Source organism: Solanum tuberosum, unplaced genomic scaffold, assembly GCF_000226075.1.
Source record: "Solanum tuberosum cultivar DM 1-3 516 R44 unplaced genomic scaffold, SolTub_3.0 scf00578, whole genome shotgun sequence".
In the NCBI taxonomy this organism is placed as follows: Eukaryota; Viridiplantae; Streptophyta; class Magnoliopsida; order Solanales; family Solanaceae; genus Solanum; species Solanum tuberosum.
The window spans coordinates 25,675-41,613 of NW_006239537.1; the positions used below are offsets into that span (position 1 = coordinate 25,675).

The window sequence follows — 15,939 nt, forward strand, 5'->3', positions numbered from 1 at the left end:
TTGCAATAATTTATCATGCGATTTTATAAATTTTTGTTTATTTGATAAGATTGAATAATCAATTGGGGCTATTTTAATAGTTTCACAACTTATGATATTCTTATAATGTTTATGAGAAAATATACAATACAAAAATTTCATATCGCATGTCCAAACAAAACTTCAACTTTATCTCATGATTCCATATTATAATATCATATCATGATTCCATATCGCATAGCCAAACGGACCATTAGTGTCCATTAACCGCAATAGAGAGTGACTATTTCATATTCGTATGGCATAAGTCCCCATTCGACAAAAAAACTCTCATTATTAAGGATTTTCTTCACATCCAAAATTTGAGCCCGAAACCTCTGATTAAGAAAGAAACAGTCTATTCGTTGATTTTTATAGAATCGTTTAAAAAAAATTTACTCTTTCGATCTTATATTCGTTGTCATCACGGTTTAGCATAAAATCAAATTAAACTAATTAAATTAATTATGAGTTATTTAAATTTAATTTAAATTTTTAAAAAAATTAAACCAAAGTTAAATTGATATTGTTGATTTTATAGAGAAAATATCTTAATATTATTCAAAATAAGGTTAAGCTAATCTTATTGATATTTAAAAAGTCATAAATTCTAAGCTATGTAATTAATATTGTTCACTTTCACGAACAAATAATATTAGGGAAAATGATTTTTTTTTATCAGTTCTTGTTTGATTTTGGTAAATAATAAGTATTCTGGAATAAATATTTTTAGCAACATTATTAACTTATAATATGAGATAGAGATACTAAGAGCTTAACTATTACATTCATTTATATTTAGTTATTATAGTAAGTAATTTATTTATTTACTTAAAATTACAAATTTTATATTATATGAAAAGTTAATTTGAGATAATATCTTAGATGATTATTTGAGTGATTCTTGTTAAGAGAATTATCCTTATTTGAGTGGTTTTTGTGTTGTAAAATAAAATAAAATGACATTTTTAAAAGAAATATTCTTAGTTGAGTGATTTTTGAATTATTATAAAATAAAGTTGAGTGACTATCTACGATATTATCTCAAATAAATCAATCCTTTATACTCATTTAGGCATATCAAATATTATTCACTCAAAACACATCCAACGAGAGTAAAATGATAGGAATTTGAGATTAAAGCATAAATAAGTATTTCCAACATCAAACATAAGTAACTTACACTGATAGAAGAATGTGTTAAACTGTCATTGATGTTGTGTTTTGGTAATAATGATATCATTAAGGTTGACAATAAATTTCGTTGAAGTAAATGAAATGAATAAGAACGGTTAATATGACTTACTTTTATTTTTAGTCCGTTCTAAAATAATAATAAATTTATATATTAAGTAACAATTTAACTTTAAATTATCAATTTTATCCTGAATGAAATGATTTATAGCCACACAAATTTCTATCATTCATTAAACTCTGTGCCGAGTCAAACTATCTCACATAAAATGAGACAGAGGGAGTAATAATTAAGATGAAGCAACTCATGCCTACAAGGACACAAGTCACAATTCGAGTTATTCAAGTTCTTTAATTTATAAATTTGATTCTTCCAAAATCCGAAATATTCATAAAGGTGAAGTACTTGTAACACATTATCATCTTAGTAACATTTGTTTTGAAAAAAAGTTTATTTGTATGTCTTGTACGATTAAAATTGTGTCAAGTTTATTTAGATCTAACAATTTAGTAAATTCAAAGTTTGTGAACTTAAAAGTATAAGATTTGGATCCATCAATTTATGAGATAAAAAAGAAGTCTCACTTGACTAGTACCTTTACGTGAGAAACATAATTTTTTTAAAAAAATATTCGTTCACGTTTCCATGTTTGACATTTTACTTGAAGTAAAAATATCAGAAAATTGATTGAGACTGCTTCAAAAGAGTCAACACCTATAATGTCATCTAATATCGTAAAAAGATAAAAATGAATTAATGATGTACAAGTTGCTTATTAATGATGTACAAGTTGCTTGATTATATATGTTACGTACTAGTAAGACTAATGAGCCAACAAAATTAATGTAATGATCTTAGGACCAAATATGTCAGACTGTGTTTATAAATAATGTACTAACATACAATTTCCTCCGTTTCACAAAGAATGACCTAGTTTGACTTGACACAAAATTTAAGAAAATAAAGAAGACTTTTGAATCTTGTAGTCCTAAATTAAAGTTATGTCAAATGTACAAAATTGCCCTTTAATCTTGTGGCCTTAAACATGCCACGTGAAAAACTGAAATTAAAATGTAACCAAAAAAAGAAAGAGGTTATTCTTTTTGAAATAGAGGAAAATAGGTCATTCTTTTTTAAACGAAGGGAGTATTTGTTTGAAATAGTTATTGATAAGGAGATGAATGATGTCCTCTTAGAAGGAGAAAACTCTGACGAAAAAACGTTGAAAATTCAAAATAGAAGATAGTATATTGTTCTTTCTATTTTAATTTAGACATAATATAATAGTGTGTGATTAATTAACTTGACATGAACTGACATTTATATATAACATCCAATTTTGGATGTGCACGAGTGAATTTTCAACAATATGCTTTACTTAAATTTCAGCTAATAGCTAAAAGTGAAATTCACCTTATTATGTATCATTCATTTTTAGCAGCACTGAATTTCTCGGTACAACATCAACTAATTTTTTTAAAAAAAAAAGTCAAAGAAGAAGCTAATTCTAAGTTGATGCAAAAAGCTAAGGTTGTAGTTTTATATTTAGTTGTTTGTTGTAGTAACACATGTTAAATGTCAATGTCGAAGATAATTAATTTGACACAAAAATTACTATTATTGAAGAAAGTGTGGATACTAACAAATGAAAACATAAAGGAAACGAATAAAATATCTAAAGGAGCAGGTTGGTCGTTGACCCCTAAAAGACATTTTCTTATCGATTAATTCAATAATTAAATTGTTAAGAATCACTAATCAATTAATCGATATTTCATTTTATTTAGCATATTTACAATTCGATAACCACTAGACTCAATCAACAATCACATTTAGCTATATTTAAATGAAAGTCTTCCTTTTATTACTTCCTATACTATTTTTTCGTTGTTGTAGAAGGAACTGAAACAACCTTTGGCGATAAGCCCTTACAGGCCCAATTCATAACTACAGTGCACATATATGTCGTTCGAAAATTTGCATAAAATATCACATTAACCAGAGTTCTCGGGTTTGAGTCTTCAGTATAAAAAAAATCTTATTGGAAATGTTACCTCCGAATGGGCCCTACAGTGTGCGATTCGAATTTAATCAAGGTTCCAATACTTACTAAAATCACAACGTGCCCGTCAAAACTTGTAAACAATTGCACACACAAATTCAATCACTTCGGCAAAATTTATTAACAATTGAACAGGATAATAAAATGAATATTGTACTAAAGTTATGACATATCGATCTAACTTGTGATCAATTGAACACAAACAAATTCTACTAATTTTGAAAGACTTATACATGCATAATTAAATAAGATAGGAGTGATGAAAATTGTACCAAAGCTAATTAATGATGCATCTCTAACTAATAACTTGTAAACAATTGAAATTTGAACATACAAATTTTGTCAATCCAATAATTTATTTTTTTTTTCTTTTTTTTTTAACCCTCCCTAGGAGCTCCCACCCCTTTTTGCTCCCTTGGTGACTCGAACTGGCAACCTTTGGGTTGGAAGTGAGGGGTGGTTCCCATCCCATAAGACTTGTGAATACTTTAACAAAATAAGTAAATAAAGATCGTAGTAAAGATTTGGTGCAACCATCAAAATAGCCCTATTTCTTCAAATATTATGCTTGGACTCGAAAATTCCTTAGAAAAAAAAGGGATAAGAGTCTGAAAAATACCCAACTTTGGTCGGATTTGTTGTTGCGATACTAAACTTTTATAGGACCTATTACCTACCTTGACTATTTAATACCGTATTTTTTACCCCTGAACTATTTAATAGTGTATTTTAAAGGTATATATGTGCCCACGTGGACACATTACTATTTATAATTTTACATTATTTTTTATGTTCACGTGGGCAAATATATATGTTTAAAATACGGTATTAAATAGTCTAGGGAGGTAATAGGTTCTCATGAAAGTTTAGTATCGCAACAGCAAATTCGACCAAAGTTGGGGTATTTTTCAAACCCTTATCCCGAAAAAAAATAATCGAGAAGTTAACTACTCATTCACTATTATTGTTTAGCAAGTCAAATAACTTTTGCTTAAACTGTACGTGGTTCTTACAAAATAGATTAAAAATATGTTTAATTATAAAATGTTGAATTATATATGTAAGTGTAATTCTAAACATGCAAGGTTATTTCAAGATAATTAAAAATAAATATCTTAATGCTCACCCAACAGTAGATGTTTCTCCTATCCCAAAATAATTGTCCTATTTTACTTTGAGAGAATCAAGCTACTCCCTTCATTTAATTTTATTTGTCTTCTATATTTAAAATAAACATATTTCATTTTACTGGTTTATTTTAGTAAATTAAAAGACCCGTTTTCAGTTTCAAAACATAATTAATAAGGATACTTTAATAAAATACACTTTTAATTAAAACTTTTAAAGGAATATGATAAATCAAGGATCAAGTAATATAAAACAGAAAGATTACAATATATGAATTTTAATGTGACTAATAACATGAGTTGTGGTGTAGTTGTGGAACTGCTTCATTATTAAGATCTCGAGTTCGAGTTCTGAGTATGAAGAAAATCATGTTGAACCGCCATCTCCGAAGGGTGCCTTCCGTGTCTGATATGAATTTAATCGAAGCTCCAATGTGGACCCTAGACACCAGCTAGCTCGAAACAAGAAAAAGAATTTTGATGTGAATTAGAGGTAGAAGCTTGATGTGATCCTGCATGTTCCTCTTTTTCGTTTTATGTATGGCAAAGTTGCTTTCAGTGACAAAGACTTGTCAACTTATTAGGCTCTTACTGGATCCATCGAACTTTGAGAAAATGCTCATCTAAGTCATCCGTTAAAAATTTGGCTCATATATGTCATTTCCGTTTGAGAAAAAGCCCATCCATGCCATTATTTGTTAACAAAAAATAGTTCTAGTTTTGAAAAAACTATTTTTTACACGTGGTCAATTATGGTTCGGCCGCGTCATTAATTAAATTATTTTTTCAAAGAAAAAAGGCTCAAATAGCTAGGCATTGAACTTTGAGAAAAGGTTCACCTATGTCATCCGTTAAAAATTTGACTCATATATGCCATTTTAGTTAACAAATAATGACATGGATGAGCCTTTTCTCAAACGGAAATCACATAGATGAGTCAAACTTTTAACAGATGACATAAATAAGTCTTTTCTCAAAGTTCGATGGCATATTTGAGCCTTTTCCAGACAGGTCAGTGCTAAAAAATCACAATTTTCCCACTGAATTTTCAGTTAAAAAATGTTCAGTGACTATTTCCACAAATTATCGAAAGACTCTTGGTGTGTCCTACATGGTGTGGACATATAATGTAGGCTTAGGAAAAGGGACAAATTAAGACACAAAAAATTGACAACACCAGCATAAGTAACTCCATTCCACTGCCTCTTTTTGTTTTCTTTCAAAACTCCACACTGCATTGTTTCACTTTGGTAGCTAGTGTGTGGTATTGTCATAGTTGATTCCGTGAAGGGACAGTGAGAGTACTCTCTTTTATCTATGTTTGTCTAAGCAAACCAATGACATTGCTAATATACATACTCCAACTATATATACAATTAACTTTGTCTTCCCTAGTATCTGCACGTGAACTCTCAATAATTTTTCATGCATTTGTGGGTCCTAGATCCTTGTCAGCCGGGGCCGGAGTTACCATGTTAGATACGAATTTAGATGAACTCAGTAACTTTTGCTTAGATCATATATTATGTTGGAAATTTATTGGATCATATCCATCCATAACTCATAAGAACTACTTTAATTAGTACATTAGTTCCTAAACCCTAGCTTATAATGTATAAATACGCCATTATGCGTGTTGGAAGAACAATTTTTTTTACATTAGTATGATGGCTAGGGTTTACAATCTCCATCTATTGAGGATATCTAGGTTGTGGTTAAAGGGAGTTCATTCTCTTTTGTGAGGATTCTTGACAATCCGTGTGACACGAGTCATAGTTGTTGCAGATCCGTTTTCGTTATGGAGAAACTAGTAAGTTCCTTAATTAATATTTTACCAATTATTCGAGATACTACATATTTGTGTTAGAAAATTCATTACACATGCATCAATATTAAATTCCAGTAGCACTAACGAAAATGAGTTATGGGTTTGTACGTAGCAAATTCAAAACTCATAAACTTTAAATTCTGACTCAGCGGGCTCTGCAATCGCCAGCCTCTATTTTTTTGTTCTCATGCTTAATTCCAACTCATAAGAATCTCATCCACACTCTAGACTCTCTCCCCTCCATTCTCTCTTCTCATTCTTCCCATCTTCTTTTATTTTCCCTAAATACCTTCAAATTCCATCTTCAAAAGTTGTAAACTTTAATAAACAATGTCTCTTTGGCCATATACAGTTTTTCTTCTTCTTTTCATTCTGCTCACTTCAAGTAATGCAAACAATGAACAAAGGCTTCACCTCAAAAGACTTCAAAGAACACATCAGAGCAATAGCCCAAGTTGTTATTCTCAAAAATCAAGTGAGTTTTTGCATAAACAAGATTGTAGAGCTAGCTAGCTAGTCATTGATCATTAATTTATTATTAGAAGGCATTTAGTTTTTGTTTTGATATTATCAACACTTTTATGGGGATCTCCTAATAGTTTTGCTTCTTTTCATGCTTTTATATGCTATATATGTCACCTTTAATGTATTCTTCACTAGGCAAAAAGATAGTAGTGGAATACAAACTACTCCTTCCGTTCACTTTTACTTATCGATTATATTAAAAAAATATTTCCACTTTTACTCGTCACTTTTAGCGTATCAAGAGAAAAACATACATTTTTTCGTGTTTTATCATTAATCTTAATTACTTATTCTCCAAATCATTTTCCAAGACCTAAATTTAAGCATCAATTAATATGTGCATTATGATAAATCACTCATATTGATTATTGTTTCTTAAGGGGTGTGCAAAATCCAGACTGGAGAAGTAAAAGTGAACGGAGGGAGTATTTACAATGTTTTCTATGTGATTCTATTAACATGTCAATATGTGATGTTGCTATACAAGCCAATCTTTAGGTTCTTATAACTCTGTACTACAGTAATAACTTTTTGTTGGTATAGCATAATTTTATAGTGTATGATCTTTTCCCTAACACACAAAATTCCCTATTTGAACTTTGGTGTTAATTAGAAACATTTTTTTTCTTTCAGAAAGTGAAAATGGAGCAACAATATTGGAAATGCAGCACAAAGATTACTGCTCTGGATCAGTTACCAACATGAACAGAAATCACCAGAAACAACTGATAGTTGATGATGATATTCGAGTTCGGTCAATACAAGCCAGTATCAAGAACATCATTTCTGGAAAAATTGAAACTTTATCACAAACCAAAATTCCTATTTCTTCTGGTGTCAAACTGCATAGTCTAAACTACATTGTCACAGTAACGTTAGGTGGTCGAAACACGACAGTAATTGTGGACACAGGAAGTGATCTCACATGGGTTCAGTGTCAACCTTGTAGATTATGTTACAATCAACCAGAACCTCTGTTCAACCCCTCTGTTTCTCCTACTTATCACAAAGTTGTATGCAACTCGTCGGTTTGTCAAACTGCAACCGGAAATTCAGGGCAATGTGGGAATGATTTACAAGATTGTAATTATGTTGTCAGCTATGGTGATGGATCCTACACTCGAGGCGAACTTGGTCAAGATCATTTGGTTCTTGGAAGCACTTCTGTTGAGAATTTTGTCTTTGGTTGTGGAAGGAACAACAAAGGTCTATTTGGTTTAGCATCAGGGCTTATGGGACTTGGAAGAAGTGATCTTTCTTTGATATCTCAAACATTTGAGACTTTTGGTGGTGTTTTTTCCTATTGTTTACCTTCAGCTGAAGCCAAGTCCTCTGGCTCATTAGTACTAGGAGGTGACAGTAACACTTCAATTTTCAACAACTCTACACCTATTTCTTACACTAGAATGTTAGCAAATCCACAGCTTGTTACCTTCTATTTTCTCAATCTAACCGGGGTTACTATCGGTGGGGTGGCTATTCAAGATTCCGGTTTTGGAAAAAGTGGGATGATCATTGATTCTGGTACAGTTATTACAAGGCTCCCACCAACAATATACAAAGCTGTAAAAGCAGAGTTCTTGAAACTATTTTCAGGGTACCCTTTTAAACAAGGAGTTTCAATACTTGATACTTGTTTTGATCTTTCTGCATATGAAGAAGTGAACATTCCCACTGTTAAAATGCAGTTTGAGGGTGGTGGTGAGATGGAAGTTGATGTTACTGGGGTTCTTTTTATTGTAAAAAGTGATGCATCACAAGTCTGTTTGGCTCTAGCAAGCCTCCAATATGATGATGAGATTGGAATTATTGGAAATTATCAGCAGAAGAATACTAGGGTCATATATGACATAAAACAGTCACAAGTTGGATTTGCAAAAGAGACATGTAGTTTCTGAGTTTTCATCATGCAGATAAGACAAATTTATGCCCTGATATTCATCCTCTCAAAAGGAAGTCAATAATGTGACTTTTTGGCAATGAAATTTTAAGAGTGATTATTTTTCTAATATAAACAGGTTTTAAAAAGTTTCAATGGAACTATGTATTTTTATATTTTCCTAAAAGTAAAATTCTTATAAGTCATGATATGTTTTTACATTGTTGCCAAAGACATCTTTATACTGTACAATACTAGTCCTACTGACAAAAAGATGATGAAATTCTTTGATGCTTAATCATCTCGTAAACTTCAAGAACATTGTGCAGATGAGGTTAAGTCACAATTTGGCATACTCTACAGTTTTACAAGCTTATAAAAACATTCATTATGCCAACACTGGAATGTCTCGATAACCGAGCCAGTTGTCGTTTCCTTTTTTCTTTCTTCTGTTTTCTGAGTACATGGCTGATGGCCCTTTGGGTTATGGGAAGAGAATGATATCTGTGCCCTTTTAAAGTACAAAGAAATGGCTAACACAAAAAGATTCTTTCTGCTCCTCTAGCTATAACAGTAAGACCAAAGCCAACTGTACTAGCAAAAAGATTCTAAGAAACTACAAAATACTGGTACATACAGTTTCACAAGGTCAATTTTTCCTCAAGTATTGTGAAGGAATACAAGTATACAACAAATCTAAGCCTTACCGGATGAATAACTTGGCTCAGTCAACTCAACTTCTTTTTACCAGAAAGCTGGTACATCCATCTTGTATAGTTTCTGTCATGCTGCGCGCATAAAAATTCAGCAGCACATGTGCTGCTTCACACTGGTTTTGCGATTTGTGATCATGTATCCACTAAATGCTGATCGACACTGCTCACAAGAGGAGCCATTTCCATACTCTGATTTTCCAACATATCATCCGCCTTTTTACTCTTCAACATCTCAGTTGGGAGAATAGAAGCATTTGGATCACTGCTGGGTATCAAAAACAGAATGAAAACTGGAAGTACTCTTAAAATACTCCGGATTACTATCACTATCCAAAGGTTGTCAAATTGTGTTCTTGTAACATTGAAGGCATGAAGTAAGAGGCCTCCACCCCAGGATGCTGTGAGCATACCAATATGATCAATTGACATTAGCAAAGCAAAAAAAGTTCCTTCAATGCCTGAGGGGCAAAGCTTCGAACTGAGTACAAGGAGAGGCATCCATTTGAGACGCCCAATCATGTGAGAGAATGCTGCATCGCTTACAACAACAACATAATCAGGGATACCAAATTTTAAGTTTACACGTGAGACCAATATTAAATCTACCAGCCCCGAAGCACCATACAGTAACTGAGTCCAGAAAAGTACACCACGAAAAGGATGGTTTTTAAAGGCATTCTGGTAGAGGAGAACGCCAAGAAGAGAGCCCACCGCACCAACAGAAGATATGGACCCTACCATTTCCTGCACAAACATAACAATACAATTCACACTCATGTTAAGATGATTTTTTCCTACATGAAAAGAAGATAATGACCAATTTTCAAATAATGAGCTAGAAGTTAGGTCTTGAATCATTTTCAAAGTTGTCAACAATAGGTTGTAGAGATATAATACAAATACCTTTGAGAAAGATGGGCCATCCTTGGCATCTGTATACCAGTAAAACATTCCCTCATGAATATGAAAACTCAATGCTAGAGAAATGTACATGTATATACATGGCCTCCAAACATTCTCGCATTTCAGTGCCATCCACATAGCCTTGCCAGCATCCATGAACTTTTGACTTGCCTGCCTCAGAAACATAAATAGATGAGACAAATCAGGGGCAGATGTAGCCCTTTGGCTACGGGTTCATCTGAACTCATAAATGTCGATAAGGAGTATGAATATATATGTAATTCTACTAAAATATCAAGAAATATTAGATCAGAAACCATAATTTTAACAGTACCATGAGTACACTACTAAGAATCTTAAAAGTTGAATTCAATTAAATTTTAATCCTAGATCTGCCTCTGAGACAACTAAAAGAAGATGAAAGATTTCTAAGGTGAGCGAAGGCAACTTACACGCTTATATGCAACGTTGTGTACATGAGCTTCACGTGTCATCATTCCTACCAAAATGACCAGTCCAGCAGGGATGCTTAAAACTCCAAATACCCCCTGGCCAGAGTAACATTATTATCAGTAAACAGGGAAATATACCAGTGACAGTAAAACAGTGACTGGTATTTGAACAGTCAGCTAATCATGCAGCACGATGGTTCAGTATGATCAAAAAGTAATCTAGAGTAGTTTAAGGTTCCGATATGAATCAGGAAGTAATAAAATTTATTGAGATAGCACTGCCCTAATTTAATGTAAGAGTCTCAGGCTTAACAAATGATTTGATCAATTTCAAACCTCAACGAAAAGACGAAAGAATACTACATACAGAACAAAGAACTCAGTCAACAAACCTTGGATCCAATTAGATGTACCAAAACCCCACTGATTGCATACCCAATCAGTTGCCCCACTGACGAGCTCAGACCACACAAGCTTTGCATGTCACTAGCAAGAGAAGGATGGCTTATGCTGTTCTCCGTCACACAAGCATCAATAGTGACATCTGCTATTGCCACTCCCGCACTGCCAGCCATTAGGCACAACAAAGCAAATGCGAGGTGTAAGTTCTGGTTGATTGACAGACTAAGCATAGCGACAACGCCAATGAAACCTAAAGAACAAAGGGAGGTAGGTCATAAGAATGATTTTTTGTTTCCCATTTCAATTACACGGCATCTGGAAGTTGGAGATTATTGAATTCATAAGTGGTTAAACAAAGTACATCAAACTAAGACCAGCTGACAAAAACTAGAAAAAGCACCAAGGATATGTTCTCTTTTTTATTCCATGTATAAGGCGAAAAAACGTAAACATGGTTCTTCGTCTTATCAATTTCATCCTTCACACTTGGCTTTACATAGGTTTTACAATAAAGTAACTAGACTAATGACTTGAATGGCTCTACTTCATGCTTTGGAGACTTCACATAATTAAGAGTTCCTCATTCTCCCAGCACAATTGACTGCTGCAAGGCTGTTTTGCTGGAAAGAGAGCATCCAACAAATGAAAATTTGAAAAATATAATTTACTACTCACCCACACATGATGTGACTGATTTTCTTTAACAGCAAATAGATAATTCAATGTTGAGACCTTACTACCTATTTTTATGATGGTCAAAGTCATTCAGCTGATTTTTCAGAAACTAAAAATTTGGAACTTTATCTCTCGTTTCTTCGGTAAACTAAACCAAGTGGAGAACTATCAAATATATTTCTTATAATGAATGGCCTCAGAAACTTTTGCATATCTTCACTGTTCAAGGACTGTTTTGTGGAATGTAATCTAATGAAGTCTACTTATGTCTGACAAAGCATATAAACACCCCGACATGAACTTATATCACCCACATTTTGTATTTGGGAGATACATTAATTTGTTAGTTGCAAATGTATTAGAAGCATTACCCTTATACAGAACCAAAAACTTAGTTTAGATGTTGGCAAATTTGAACAGCTGAACCCCAATTTTCACAAGCCAATTAAGCAGAAAGTGGTGTAAAGAAAGAGAGGAAATAACTCTTGACAAGAAGGAATTGAACTACTTTGAGCGATGAGCCAATGACTTCTCTCCCGCTTTCCGGTGTTAATGTTTTCTTCTTGTAACTATATTACTCTCCAAGCACCAAAAGTTTATCAAAGTTACCATGATGCACTAACCTCCCGGCCTTTGTGAATCAGGCTCATTGAGTCATTTCTATAGACAAACATTACAAGTGCAAGTTGGTATTGCTACATTTTTAGCAATCCAAGTTGTTATCCTTTTGGTTTAAAATGTAATAACAATTTATGATTCTAAAGAAAACTCAAATTAAGAAAAGTGTGAACTTGATTTTCTTTCTTAATAATGTTCTCTACTAGCCTTTCAAACAGTCTATATCTTAAGATATATTAATGTATGATGTAAAGAAGCTATACCCGTTGAATTGCATTTTAGGTCAGTTAGTGAATAGCAAACTCATTCCGGACCCAGGAATCAAACCAAGATACATATTCACTTTATCTTCTTTCCTCCCCTATGCTTTTCTCACGGTCATATCTGTTGTTTTTCCGCCTTTCTCCTTCTAATTGCATACAAAGTCTTTGGATGTACTCTTCATTAAGAAGGAAGACCCTCAATTGTAATCTAAACTCTTCTTATCATCCCAAAGAGCATATGAATTGGACAAGTATTCTTATTTTTGATGTTCACAGCTTCCATGAGCAAGCTCCATAAAACTAGAGCCGGTCTGACCTCAATGAGAGCTCAAATTCTTTAGCATTCAATTTTTTTAAAGGCCTCCTTGATCTGGACAACAGAACACAGTTGCATCTCTCTCACGCTATTTTTCTTATTGGTGAGAGAAACACAATAAGAAGGTAATGAGAAGTGTCACTATCGGGAAAACACAAAAATATTCTTCCATCTCCCAGTGACATCATATTAATGATGTATTAAGCATCATCATTACCATGGATTCCAGAGAAGGACCAGCTTCTGAAAGCTATTGTTACTATTGTACAGCTAGTATGAACAACTCATATCACCAAATTGAAGCTCCTTGGCATATCACATATACAGGAAAGTTAACACACGAAGACAAAGGTCTAGTCAAGTCATATTTGTAATGCATAAAATAGCATAATAAATCATTCACCAAATATAGCTTTACAGCCATAAGGAACCCCTAACACTCTAGGAATTTCAGCTGGTCATCGCAATTGCTCCTAAGTAGATAGTTTCACTACTGATCAATGGTGAAACATATTTCAGTGTTATTATACTACCATTACTTTACGAAGGATAAAATCATAAATATTGAATACAGAAACAAGAAACAGATTGAGCCAAAAAACAAATTAATCAAAATATGGTTACTTAATGATTGAAAAGTCTTGTCTAAGCAAACAAACACAAGTGCTCACAACTCAAATCTTGAAAGAGGAATCACAAAAAAAAATAATGATTGAATAGTCAACGTGAAGATTAACATCAACTTCGAAACATATGACAAAATTGCATCTCTGCTAAATGGCATTGCCAGCTAGCATAATCCACTAGATAGACTATTACAGAAGCATAAAGCACAAAATTGACTTATTTATGCTAAAAGTTAAAACAGATTTCATTTTCAAATCATGAACTTACCACCAAGAATGAAGTATGGCCGCCTCCTATATCCTAAAATAGGAAGAGTATCAGTTAAAAGTCCCCAAAGAGGCTTTACAACCCAAGGCAATTGAATTAATCCAAAATAAACTTGTGCTTCAGATGGCTGTAACTTCTGCTCGTCTTTCATATAATACTGCGTACTAATTCTGCTCATCCCCAAACTCATACCCTGATTGATTCCATACAAAATAACCACAGACGAAACAAAGCTCCAGTGTAGCTCATCAGTTAGCTTTCTTAACCAATAAAATTGCCGCGAAATCAGATCTAATATTCTATCTTTCGGCTTCTTGTCTCTGTGAAGTTGGCCTTCAAATGAAACTGCATCTTCTTGTCCCATTACTGAAGTGGTTCCGATGACAACTGACGAGATTCAGATCTGAAAATTTAGTCTCTACGCAGTACTGGAGGATTATAGAGCGATCGAAGGAGGATTCGGAATTCGAGAAAGATGATGAACTGAATTCGGGTGCATTGGGTATCGGAAACTGGTGAAGTCAACTTGACGGAATGTGAAACACGAAGACGAAGAAAAACGCAGGCCGAGCAACCGGGCAAATCGATGTGTTGACTTCAGTGCTAAGGTTTTTAGCTCGTCCGAATATAATAAAGGTTCAAAATGACATGCTTCAATTTCTCTCTTTGTTTCGTGCATTTTTCTCTCTCTACCTTCACCAACTTTTTTCTCCTTTGAATTGATGACGCCGAGGCTAGTAGCCTCCCTGCATCCTTGCTATGTGACTACCACCGTTAAAATGGACTTAGCTCCGGTGGTAGAGTTGGAATAAAAAAAAACACCCAAAAATAGTTTAGTTATGCTTTATAGTTATAGTTTGCTAATTACAATTCGTAGTTACATGTTATAGGAAGGAGAGTGGCCAGCCAGATTGGGAGAGGAAGGAGAGAGAGGGTGGAGAGAGGTGAACTGTATATGTATATCGGTTAGATAATTGTATATATGTATGTATATTTACCAATTATTGTATTTGTATATCTGCATACAATTTGAATTCGTATACAATTGAATTGAGTTAAAACATTTGTATTTGTATATCCAATCTCTCTCGCTTTATATAAACACAAATTATACATTATATTTGTATAATTTGTGTTTGTATAAAACGCTAGAGAGAGAAAAGCAAAAGAGAACTACACAAAGAAAGATTTGTATTTGTATAATTATAAGTGTATAGGACGGTGATATATATATTTGTATTTGTATATCTTGTCTCTCTCGATTTATATAAACACAAATTATACATTTGTGTTTGTATAAAGTGAGAGAGAGAATGACAGAAGTGAAGCGAGAGAGAGACTAGGCAGGGAGAGGAGAGAGGCAAGGGAGAGATGACTGAAAAGAGGAGAGTAGCGAGTGAGATTCCAGAGAGAGGAGAGAGAGAGGATGTAATTATAGCTAGAAGTAAGTTCCAAATTGTAATTAATGCTAACAATAGCTATGTTAGCTAATTAACTAGTATATGTTTGCTTAACCGCGTAATATTCCCAAATTCCAAACCTATTAGAGTTTATAAGCCCAACTCAAATAAGCTTTGGGCTCCGACTCCTAAGGCTTGATCGAGGTCGGGTTAAGATCAATTCATGGACCAAAAATATTAATTTAATTAAAATAAAAATAATAACTAAAGTTGTAAGGCGTAAATATTTTTTAATTTACAATTTTATTTTTAAAAAATTTTCTTTACTTATTTATTTGTTTAAGAAAATATTATTATATTCTTTAATTGCTAGAATTCTTGAAACAACATCATTGTTTGTTATATTTGATTTGAAAATCTTTTTATTTTCTTGATGTTATATATTTAGATTGTAATTAAAAGCACCAATAATCATATGTATAGTGTATGTTATGATTGTATTCAGTATGTACTTTCATATAATTTTGGTAAACATGTTATAAACTTAATAAATACCATGTAGGGTGTATAACTAATTCATGGATTAGTTATATATATGTTCAAATTTTTACCGAATATAGTACTAAATAATACATGGACTATTTCTCCTAAGACTCCCTACCAAAC

The 15,939-nt window shown here is 32.9% G+C and overlaps 2 protein-coding genes across 2 annotated transcripts; one reads left to right on the top strand and one right to left on the bottom strand.

Annotated features, from left to right (window-relative positions):
• Window positions 1-6,450: 6,450 nt before the first annotated feature.
• LOC102580497 (protein ASPARTIC PROTEASE IN GUARD CELL 2-like) lies at window positions 6,451-8,810 on the top strand. Its single transcript, XM_006366201.2, has 2 exons — window positions 6,451-6,705; window positions 7,389-8,810. The coding sequence occupies exons 1-2, from the start codon at window positions 6,561-6,563 to the stop codon at window positions 8,651-8,653; spliced, it is 1,410 nt and encodes a 469-aa protein (XP_006366263.1). The 5' UTR covers window positions 6,451-6,560; the 3' UTR covers window positions 8,654-8,810.
• Window positions 8,811-9,034: 224 nt separating this feature from the next.
• Window positions 9,035-14,785, bottom strand: LOC102580849 (probable folate-biopterin transporter 3). The gene is made up of 5 exons (XM_006366202.2): window positions 13,874-14,785; window positions 11,098-11,357; window positions 10,706-10,801; window positions 10,254-10,424; window positions 9,035-10,094 (listed from the first exon to the last, which is right to left on the bottom strand). The coding sequence occupies exons 1-5, from the start codon at window positions 14,235-14,237 to the stop codon at window positions 9,483-9,485; spliced, it is 1,503 nt and encodes a 500-aa protein (XP_006366264.1). The 5' UTR covers window positions 14,238-14,785; the 3' UTR covers window positions 9,035-9,482.
• Between the last annotated feature and the right edge of the window lie 1,154 nt (window positions 14,786-15,939).

Coding starts and splice junctions, on each gene's coding strand:
- LOC102580497 (XM_006366201.2), top strand. CDS start 6,561: ATGTCTCTTTGGCCATATACAGTTTTTCTTCTTCTTTTCATTCTGCTC. Junction 6,706..7,388: donor TTGTTATTCTCAAAAATCAA/GTGAGTTTTTGC, acceptor TTTTTCTTTCAG/AAAGTGAAAATGGAGCAACA.
- LOC102580849 (XM_006366202.2), bottom strand. CDS start 14,237: ATGGGACAAGAAGATGCAGTTTCATTTGAAGGCCAACTTCACAGAGAC. Junction 11,358..13,873: donor GCCATACTTCATTCTTGGTG/GTAAGTTCATGA, acceptor TTTGTTCTTTAG/GTTTCATTGGCGTTGTCGCT. Junction 10,095..10,253: donor ATGGCCCATCTTTCTCAAAG/GTATTTGTATTA, acceptor ATGTTTGTGCAG/GAAATGGTAGGGTCCATATC.